The sequence below is a fragment of the Falco punctatus genome (assembly GCF_963210335.1).
Source record: "Falco punctatus genome assembly, chromosome: 3".
Taxonomy (NCBI): domain Eukaryota; kingdom Metazoa; phylum Chordata; class Aves; order Falconiformes; family Falconidae; genus Falco; species Falco punctatus.
The window spans coordinates 85228738-85239887 of NC_137582.1; the positions used below are offsets into that span (position 1 = coordinate 85228738).

At 41.8% G+C, this 11150-nt stretch overlaps 1 protein-coding gene across 5 annotated transcripts; it reads left to right on the top strand.

The window, feature by feature from the left end:
* Positions 1-557: 557 nt before the first annotated feature.
* Positions 558-11150, top strand: LOC308060942 (uncharacterized protein). Of its 5 annotated transcripts, none has more exons than XM_080380278.1 (3): positions 558-803; positions 875-1025; positions 1091-11150. In XM_080380278.1, exon 3 carries the CDS (start codon positions 7041-7043, stop codon positions 8406-8408), a length of 1368 nt encoding a protein of 455 aa, XP_080236404.1. In that variant the 5' UTR covers positions 558-803; positions 875-1025; positions 1091-7040; the 3' UTR covers positions 8409-11150. The 5 variants fall into 5 exon arrangements, with proteins under 5 accessions (XP_080236404.1, XP_080236405.1, XP_080236403.1 ...); XM_080380279.1 differs by having other exon boundaries at positions 875-991; positions 1201-11150; XM_080380277.1 differs by having other exon boundaries at positions 869-11150.

Genomic DNA, 11150 nt, shown 5'->3' on the forward strand with positions numbered 1-11150 from the left:
TGAGACTCTTTTTACCCATGGGAGTTTTTACCCACGAGACTTTTTTACCCTTTAGATTTTTTTTACCCATGAGACTTTTTACCTGTGAGACACTTTTTCCCGTGACTATCTTTTTACCCGTGAGATTTTTACTCATGCAGCTTTTTACCTGTGAGGGTTAGGGTTAGGTTTAGGGTTTGGGTGTAGTGTTAGGTTAGGGTTAGGGTTAGGGTTAGGTTAGTTTAGGGTTAGGGTTACGGTTAGGTTTAGGGCTAGGATTACCCCATAAACTTAAAATTTAAGACTTAATGCTAAAACTTGAAGGTAGGACCAAACCCTAAGGCTGGGGGTTAATTCTTAAGGTTAAGACTTAAGGTTGAGTCTTAGTGTTAAGTCTTAGGGTTAATTCTTAAGGTTAAGTCTTTAGGTTGAGTTTTATGGTTAAGTCTTAGGGTTAAGTATTATGGTTAGGTCTTTAGGTTAAGACTTATGGTTAAGTCTCAAAGTTAAGTCTTATAGATAAGTCTTAAGGTTAATTCTTAAGGTTGAGGCTCAGGGTTAAGTCTTAGGGGTTGAGTCTTAGGGTTAAGTCTAAAGGTTGTGTCTTAGGGTTAAGTCTTAGGGATAAGTATTAGTGTTAAATCTTTGGGTTAATTCTTTAGGTTAAGTCTTAGGGTTAAGCCTTAAGGTTGAATTTTAGGATTAAGTCTTAGGGTTAAGTCTTAATGTTAAGTCTTATGGTTAAGTCTTAGGGTTAAGTTTTAGGGTTAGGATTAGTGTTAGGGTTAGGTTTAGGGTTAGGGTTAGGTTAGGCTTAGGGTTAGGTTAGGCTTAGGCTTAGGCTTAGGCTTAGGTTTAGGCTTAGGCTTAGGCTTAGGCTTAGGCTTAGGCTTAGGCTTAGCATTAGGGTTACCCTGTAAACTTAAGATTTAAGACTTGACCCTAAAGACTTGACAGTAGGACTAAACCCTAAGACTGAGGATTAAGTCTTAAGGTTGAGTCTTAGGGTTAAGTCTTAGAGTTAAGTCTCAGGGTTAAGTCTTAAGGTTACATCTTAAGGCTGAGTCTTAGGGTTAAATCTTAAGGATAAGTCTTAGGGTTAAGTCTTTAGGTTAAGTCTTAAAGTTAAGTCTAAAGGTTAAGTCTTAGGCATAAGTCTTTGGGTTAGTTCTTAGAGTTAAGTCTTTAGGTTAAGTCTTAAGGCTGAGTCTTAGAATTAAGTCTTAGGGTTAAGTCTTAGAGTTATTTTTTAAGGTTAAGGCTTAAGATTTAGTGTTAATCTTAAATCTTAGGGTTCATTCCTAGAGTTAGATATTTAGGTTAAGACTTGGGGTTAAGTCTCAATGATAAGTCTTAGGGTTAATTCTTACAATTAAGTCTTAAGGTTAAGTCTTATGGTTAAGTCTTAGGGTTAAGTCTTTAGGTAAATGTCTTAAGGTTAATTTTTAACGTTGAGTCTTATGGTTAAGTATTAGTGTTAAGTCTTAGAGTTAAGTGTTAAGATTAATTCCTAAGGTTGAGACTTAGGTTTAAGTCTTAAGGTTGAGTCTTTGGGTTAAGTCTTAGAGTTATGTCTTTAGCTTAAGTCTTAGGGTTAGGTCTTTATGTTAATAGTTATGGTTAAGTCTCAAGGTTAAGTCTTTGGGATAAGTCTTAACGTTAAGTCTTAAGGTTGAGTCTTAGGGATAAATCTTAGGGTAAAGTCTTAAGGTTAATTCTTAAGATTAAGTCTTAGGGATAAATCTTAGGGTTCAATCTTAAAGTTAATTCTTTAGGTTAAGTCTTAAGGCTGAGTGTTAGGGATAAGTCTTAGGGTTAAGTCTTTAGGTTAAGTCTTAGGGTTAAGTTTTAAGGTTATATCTTAAGGTTGAGTCTTAGGGTTGAGTTTTAGGGTTAAGTCTTAGGGTTAAGGCGGCAAATGAATATACGGGACATAGCTTGATGCAAGCAAGATGTTGATTTATTAGTGATTCTTTTATATTAATATACGTTTCTACCTTCTACATGTTAGACATGGTTGGTTAAATCTTAAGCATGAACTACACAGAATGGTTATCTTCTAAGACACATCTTTTAAACAAAAGGTACTGATTAGTCTATCTTATCTTAGCATCAATCTTTATTCTAAGATTAGGTGGGTTTTTTTCCTCCTTGATTTTCGTGAATAACAAAGTTCCTTATAAGCACTATTTGCTCCCTTATCTTGCTGTATGTCCCTTTTTTGTCCCTCCAGTTGTCATCTCAACCGCTATGGCTCAAGAGTCTGCTGTTGACTTTTTCCTTTGTTCCCAGGGCTTATGCCCTACAAGTCCAAACATGTCTCCATTCATCAGGGTAACAGTGCTCAGACTCTCCTCCTTGTGACCTTGCCCTGCATCTCCCCATTCCTGTTGCACAAAAAGAACCTTTGAAATCGAAGGAGTCATTACTTTTCGTAAAAATTGTAAAAGACAAGGTATAAGTAATAGAACAAATAAAAAAGCAACTAAGGCATATATAATTGTCTTTACTAAATTTCTTAACCATCCTGAAATGCCCCAGCCACTGAACAGTTTATCTAACTAATCCCAAGCATCACTCTGTTGGAGATTGGAGATTCCATCCTTCAGTTGTTGGAGGCTAGCATGAATCGACTCTGAATGATCTGAAAGGTTCATGCAAAACATCCCTTCAAACTTTTCACTGCCATGAAATTGTTGATATGGAGAAATAGTGCAAAATAGGGACAACAAACATTGATTGTGATTGTATACGTCTGTTCAAGGAGTGTAGGTGTGGTGATTGGTCAAGTTACCATATAGTTTTAAGGAAATACCTGCTCAAGGAGTGTAGGTGTGGTGACTGGTCACATAAACCATATGATTTTAAGGAAATACCTACTCTTCTTCCTCTAACAAAGGGGCTATTTGTAAAAAGGATGAGAAACATTCCAATGTTGTCTAGAGATCTCCTTGCTAAAGAAAACCAGATGATCGACAAGGACATGAATTAGCTGCAAACTTGCAAGACCACCACATTCCAGGAAAAGGACTGATAAGCTAAGTAACATACGAAGTGAGAGTATGCGGCCTTAGGTAACGAGTATGTATAGGCGTCAATTGAACATTCATTTGTTTTATTGTATAAATATGGGATGGTTCGTCACTTCGGGCATGCACGCTTGTGGTGGAGCGATCCCCGTGCATCTGCGTGCAATAAACATACCTACTTTATAACTTTCGAGTTACAGAGTTTAATTCCGTACGTCATTTTGGTGAGCCAGGCAGGAGGATTTCTGCTCAGCTGGGGGACCTGCTCAGCAGAGCGGATGCTCCTAGGCGCGCCCCGGGAGATTTCCTCAGAGGAGCCTCCTTTTCTTAGCTGTTCACCCGGGAGCAGAAGAGAAACCCCTGGATCCACAGATTAAATGGTGTGTTTAGTAACGGGGTGGCTGGTAAGATACACAGAGACGTCCGGCACGCAGCGTAGTCCCCAGGAGGAAAAGGTACCTTGGGCAGGGGGTTTGCTGACCAAAGGGTGGCCGCTAGCGATCTTGAGGGCAGATCGAGCAAACCCGAGGTTACTGCCAGATCCTATTAACAGCCCGGAGACCTCGCGATGGAAAGCGGGGGGCGGGATGGAATAAGGCAGAATCTCACAGTAATAAGTTAAAAGAGGGACCTCATAGCAGAAAGTAAGGGAAACTGGGGACTAACAAAATCTTAAATAATTGATAAAGATTTGGGAAGCTAAAAACTTCCTTTAGGTTGTTTTAAGATTTGGGGAATTCCTAGAATTTAATAACTGAAATAGCGCTGTGTCTTGTTTGTTCTATGTGTTGTCTTGTTACATGTTCAAACTTGGAATTATGAAATGTGTGTTGAAAAAAAAAAATATATATTCTGGTAATTCTAGGCAAATAGCTGAAAACGTAACACTCTGCTTAAGGCCAGAAAAAAATAGATTCTGGTTTTTGGCAATTGTTCATTGAAATGCACGCTTTGTGTGATAGCGCGAACTGTCAGCGTTACTAGAGTTGTATGTAAGTGCACGGTACCTTGTAACATGCTGCCTGTGTGACTGAGGGCTGCCCAGAGAGTGTGATGCGTGTGAATGCAAGGGTGTGATTGAGATGCACATTTTGATTTTCCGTGTATAACTTAATTATCCTGACTAAGTGTGAGTGCAAGGGTGTTTGAGACGCACATTTGAATGCGAAACGAGTGAGGAGCTCTATCCGCGTTTCGGACCTTGGGCGACTAAGGTGGCTGGAGAAAAGAATTGCGAAATGGGAAATGGAAGGAGTAAGCCCTGTGAAAAATCGCCTTTGGGTTGTGTATTAAAACATCGGAGGGATATTGTAGGACAGGGTGGTACTGAAAATAAGAGGGAATTGATTAAGTATTGTAGTCAATGGTGGCCTCTGTATAAATTGGAGGGTGATGCGAAATGGCCTCAGGAGGGAGGAACGTTAGATTATAACACTCTCCTGCAATTCATGTTGTTTCTGAGAAGAGAGGGGAAGTGGGACGAAGTGTCATATGCAGACATGTTCTTTGTCCTCTGGGACAAACCTGAATGGCAAGGGGACTGGGGATTAGTACCCCCTCGGGATCCTATGGTATTAGCACTAGAAAGAGAGGATAGGAAGGAGCATAAAGGAAAGTTGAAAAGATGCTGCTCAGCATGCAGTATTGGACAAAGGTGTACTAAATCAAACGGAGAACAAGAGCCCAAATTAGATGATTTATTCAACCCACCTTATAGAGTGGAGAGACAAGGCTTGGCCGAGGCTCCCAGTCCACCCCCAGACGAACAAGAAATCCCACAAGTTATTTCTAAAGAAAGTCAAATACCCGCTCCCACACAAGGAAACACAAAACCCGCCATTACGGCTCCAAATAGTCCAGTGTCTTCACGCACTAGACAGAAGTCTGTCTTACAGGCACCCCTCCGAGAAGCCGTAAATCTGGACGGAGAAACAATGAAAATAAAAGTTCCGTTCACGGGCGCTGATCTGAGAGAATGGAAAGAGGTTGCCCGAGGATACTGTAATGATCCGATAAATACGGCACAAAATTTTAAATTTCTAATAAAACAGCACAATCCTGACTGGAGTGATATACAACTATTATTAGATTGTTTGACTGAAACTGAAAAGCAACCAGTCATAAAAACAGTGAGGGATCTCGCAAAGGAACACTATGATATAAAGGGAGATAATTATAGAGAATGGTTTCCTTTGCTGGACCCGGAATGGGACCCAGACCGCGCCGCTGAAATGGAAAGATTGCAGGCATACCAGGAATGGATATTCAGAGGAATGGAGAAAGCGATTCCTAAAACAATAAATTGAGCAGTATTATATGAGGTCAGACAGGGTCCCTCTGAAACACTTTCAGAATTCCTAGACAGAACAGGAGATGCGATGCGCCGGCACACATCTCTGGACCCAAATTTGGAGGCAGGTGCACATCAACTAATATCCCCCTTTGGGGGATAATTACAGGGGGATATTAGGCACAAGTTGCAAAAATTGAGACCTCCTGAAAATAGAGACTTAGAAAAATTAGTAGGGGAAGCATGGAGAATATTCAGTAATCGAGAGGAAGGTTACAAGCGTGACCAAAAGAAAATATTAGCAGTAGTAAGAGAAAATGAGAATCGGAAATCTAAAGTTAAATCAACGCGTGGGCTGACACCCCTGGGCAGGAATCAGTGTGCAATATGCAAAAAGACAGGGCACTGGAAAAACGAATGCCCTGAACGCCGACATCAAGAAAACACTAGATGGCGCAATGGTCAAAGGAAGACAATCGCTCACGTAGAAGGAGAAGAAAATTGACTAGCCGACCCATTAGTACAAAATAAAATTAGGAGAAGAACAGGAGGAGGTGGAATTTTTAGTAGACACGGGAGCTACCTATTTGGTTTTGAACCAAGCTTTAATGCCTTTGGGAAATGATTATGTTTCGGTAAAAGGTGCAACTGGCCAGACTGAAAAGGCTTATTTTTGTAAACCTTTAAAATATAAGTTGGGAAGACAGATAGGGATCCGTAAATGCCTCTATACGCCAAACTCCCCAAAGGCCCTTCTTGGTACGGACTTATTAGAACAATTAGAGGCAACAATCAAATTTAAACAAGGGGAAGTTACTCTGGAGGTGAATGATCACCAATACATACAGGTTATGAGCCTATCTTCGGCCAGTACTCCTATAAAAAGGGAAACTGATGCCAGAATGATTGATCAGGTATATCCTGGAGTATGGGCAATTGACATACCGGGACGCGCCAAGAATGCATCACCCATAATAGTAAAACTAAAAGAAGGGCAGAGTGTGGTAAGAATTAAACAATACCCACTGAAAAGGGAAGATAGGGAGGGAATTTGTCCAATCCTGGAGCCATTCATGGAACTGAAACTACTAAAAGAATGTGAGTCAGAATTTTACACACCTATCCTCCCAGTTAAAAAACCTGATGGGTCCTATAGGATAGTTCAAGACTTAAGGGCCATTAACAAAATAACAGAGGATCTGTACCCTGTAGTAGCTAACCCCTATACCTTACTAACCACCCTGACACCCGACCTAGCTTGGTTCACAGTTCTAGATTTAAAAGATGCCTTCTTTTGCCTCCCTCTCCACGAAGCCAGCCAAAGAATTTTTGCTTTTGAATGGGAAAATCCCCAAAGTGGTCAAAAGACCCAGCTCACATGGACCGTGTTGCCACAGGGGTTTAAAAATAGCCCCGCAATTTTTGGAGACCAGTTAGCAAAGGATTCGGGGTTATGGGAATCACTGTCAGGAGAAGGGAAAGTGTTACAATATGCAGACGATCTTCCTACTGCAACCAGAACCGAAGAATCTTGTATCATTTGGACTGTGAGTCTGTTAAACTTTCTGGGACTACAAGGATATTGGGTTTCTAAGAAGGTGGCACAGGTGATGTTACAACAGGCCACATACCTGGGGTACGAGATCAGTGCCAGACAACGGGTCCTAGGGAAGGCCCAGAAAGAAGCCATATGCCAAACCCCCCGACCACGAACTGTAAAGGAACTGTGAACATTCCTGGGAATGACAGGGTGGTGCCGACTTTGGATATGTGATTATGGCTTGCTTGTTAAACCATCATATTCCCTGATAGCAGCTAATCAGAAGGATCTTCAGTGGGATGCTGAATCAGACAGAGCTTTCCATGAACTGAAAAAAGCCTTGATGTCGGCACCAGCATTGGGACTTCCTGATGCGAGTAAGCCATTTTTCCTATTTTCCCATGAGAAACAGGGAATGGCATTAGGAATATTGGCACAAGATTTGGGGCCATACAGACGGGCAGTGGCGTACTTCCCTAAACAGCTGGACGCCGCTGCAAAAGGATGGCCTGGTTGCCTGAGAGCAGTAGCAGCTGTCATCCTAAACATCCAGGAGGCCCGGAAGTTTACCCTGGGCCAGAAAATGACTGTCTTAGTATCCCACACAGTGTCTGCGGTCCTTGAAGCAAAAGGGGGACATTGGCTGTCCCCACAGGGATCCCTAAAATACCAAGCCATAATGGTAGAACAAGACGATGTTGAGATTGTGACTACAAACATCGTCAATCCGGCCTCGTTTCTCAATGGGAATGTTGGAAAATCGGTTGATCATGACTGTCTAGAAACGATCGAAGCCACTTATTCTAGTCGGACAGATCTCAAGGGTGTTCCTATTGATGGAGCTGAACATTGGTTCACGGATGGGAGCAGCTATATGCTGAACGGAAAGCGACATTCCGGATATGCCGTTACAACTTCTGAAGAAGTGATAGAATCGGGGCCACTACCGGCCGACACTTTGGCGCAGAAGGCTGAAATCATAGCCCTTACTCGAGCTCTGGAGAAAGCTCAAGGAAAGACTATAAATATTGGGACTGATTCTAAATATGCCTTTGGAGTGGTACATGCTCATGGAGCAATATGGAAAGAAAGGGGACTGTTAAACTCCCAAGGAAAAATCATCAATCATGCAGAAGAGATTTTGAAACTCCTAAATGCGGTCCAGCTTCCTCAAAGGGTGGCAGTTATGCACATCAAGGCACACCAGAAAGTGAGCACAGAACTGGAAAGAGGAAATGAGCTGGGGGACAGGGAAGCCAAACAGGCAGCCAGAAAAACAATCAAGGTAGAGGGTGCGCTAATACCCGATGGACAAATATCTTTAGAAGGTAAACCAGAATATACAAAAGAAGATTGCAAACTGATTTCTGACCTAGAAGGATCATATGATAAGGAAGGGTGGGCTATAACCTCACATGGGAGAATAGTGATTCCTTCCTGCATGGTATGGTCAGTAGTCCGGGAAGAACATAGAAAAAGACACTGGGGGGCAGAAGCTCTATACAAAGGTCTCACTAAAAACATGATAGCACAAAATTTGTATACTACTGTTAGACAAGTAACCCAGTAATGTGATCTTTGTCTCCAGACTAACCCTAAGATTACCAAGGGGCCAAAGTTTGGAAAAATTGGGAGAGGAAATGTTCCGGGGCAACATTGGCAGATCGATTTCTTGGAACTTCCTAGAAAAGGGGGGTATTGATATTGATTGGTACTAACGGACACCTTTTCAGGCTAGCCAGAAGCCTTCCCGTGCAGAACTGCTAAAGCCCGGGAAGTGACCAAAATACTACTCCAAGAGATAATACCCAGGTTTGGAGTCCCAGCGGTGATGTCCTCGGATAGAGGACCACATTTTGTGTCCAGAATAGTACAACAGATCAGCCACCATCTAAGAATAGATTGGCAATTACATACCCCATACCGACCACAATCAAGTGGCCAGGTGGAAAAGACGAATCATCTAATCAAACAACAGATTGTCAAGTTAGGTCAAGAAACAAATCTAACTTGGCCCCGGTCTTGACCATTAGCTCTTACACAAATACGAACTAGACCAAAAGCAAAAGAGGGGCTTAGCCTGTTTGAAATTTTATATGGACGACCCTATGGCGTGCAGAAGGGGACGTCTTCACAGACTGGTGAAGAAACAATGACTTCCTATATGGTGGCACTGAACAAACAATTAATAAGAATTGAGAAGCAATGATGGGAACACGTAGTAGGGGTCTGGATGGACCTGTTCACGATATACAACCAGGGGACTACATATACATTAAGTGTTTTACAGATAAGACCCTGGAACCAGAGTGGACCGGACCTTTTCACGTCCTACTCACCACCTACACTGCAATCCAGGTCGAGGAACAGCACCATACCCAGATTAAGAAAGCCCCTGCAGCTTCGTGGAAAGTAACCCCAGATAACAAAGGCCTGAAACTCAAATTTACTTGAACAAATGGGAACAATGTGGGTGACAAGTAAGTGAAGCAAAGCGGTTGTGGATCCACCATATGGGAAGGGCACCACAACAAACGGTACAGAACAAAAGAATCTGGGACTGGGCCAGTGGCCAATCTTGCCCAACCTGTCATTGGTATGAATAGATGAAAATTCAAAGCCCCAACTCAAACAAAGATATTTTTGATCAAAACAGATTTTATATGTGTGTGTGAGGGGAGGGACGTTCAGTTTCTTAGAATGGATCAATAGTGGGTTTAGACCATTTGTGCTGTTTTGTACCCTCTCTCTTGCCTACAACCAAGAGCCTGATAACTGGCCATGGAATCACGCCCAGAAAAAGCACACTGGAATAATGGGAAATGTAGCTACAAAGACGGAACTAGCTATGGTGATTTTTTTCTGAAAACGAGGTGTACCAAAAGAATCGATGGGATCGGGAGGATGTGGACAGAGTCGACCGATTATGGGGGAAATGAGGAGATAGGATAAAAGTAGGGTGTCAAACGTATAATGAGAAGGATAACACCAAGATTTTGGGAGACACCCTGATTAATGTCAGAAAGGTAGATAAGGAATATACCCTTCTAAATATAACCACGTGCTCTAATTCACGGGACTGTTGGCACAATTTTACCTTAGACTGAGCCCGTCTTTCTAATATGCCTAGGAAAGGAATCCCCAAGAACAGCTCTGACTTATAAGATTAAATTAACAATCATGCTAACCACTGTTCCTACCACCACCACAGTACAACAACCCCATTAACGCTTGATCCAAAATTTACTAAACCCAATCCAAAAATTTTGAAAATTGGCCCGTATGTAATCAGAAATACAGGTCAGCAACAAATGTTGTTTAACCCAGAATGGTCTCTCAAAAGGATAGAGTTACAGATACAAGTCAATGTTTCTGATGTTAAGCTGTCTTGTTCCCCCTTCTTATGGACCTCTTATGAGGGAAGGACAACTTGGTGAAGAAAAAGGGGAAATATTTATCGGAACCAAATAGTGAGAGATGCAACTGGAGTGTTAGGAACAGGACTCGGAGTATTAAATTCCATAGACTCAGAGGTAACAATGAATAAACTAGCAGCCACCACAGCCGATCTATCAAAACTACAACAACCGCTAAGATCCTCATTATTAGCGTTAGGGGCACACCTATGGTTGATATCGAGGGTACTCCCCAGGTGGGAACAAATAAACATGGAAGATCATCAACTTATCACAAAGGCGTTAGGTGGTTTAGAGGACGACGTCGCCTTGGCTCTAAGTTGTATCCAAGCCCAAGTGTGGATGCAATCAATAGCTGCATCCATAACAAGAGAAAGAGAGGAAGGCATATTTCCTATGGAAATTCGAAAGATGGTTTGGGACAATGCTACGGAGGTAGAAAGAAAACGCCAATCACGGTGGAATATGGTGAACGTTACCTACGACACCAACACACACACACAGTCACAGCTTTTGTATTAACCATACATAATGCAGTAATAGTTACCATACACCCCATTGTAGCCCTCGGAATTAACCATAATGGGGTCCTCCTATATCCTTTTGAACATAGAACATGGGCCAGGAAGACAGGCAATAAGTGGGCAAAGAGTAGATTTGGGATCTTATATTATGCGAGAACAGCAAGGCTTCCTCTGTGAAAGCAATACCATAAATAGCTCAGCATACTTGTTTAGATACAGATCAGAAAATATGTCATTTTGAGGCCCGACCAAATGCAAACTTGAAAACAGTAATCATATATGCAGGGAAAGGACGTGCGTGTTTGAGAACTAAGTGTAACACAATAACCATAGATGGGGAAGTAAAGGAAAGTGCACAATATTCAAATTACT

Bases quoted from the DNA above. Each gene is read 5' to 3' on its own strand.
- LOC308060942 (XM_080380277.1), top strand. From the start codon at position 7,041: ATGACAGGGTGGTGCCGACTTTGGATATGTGATTATGGCTTGCTTGTT.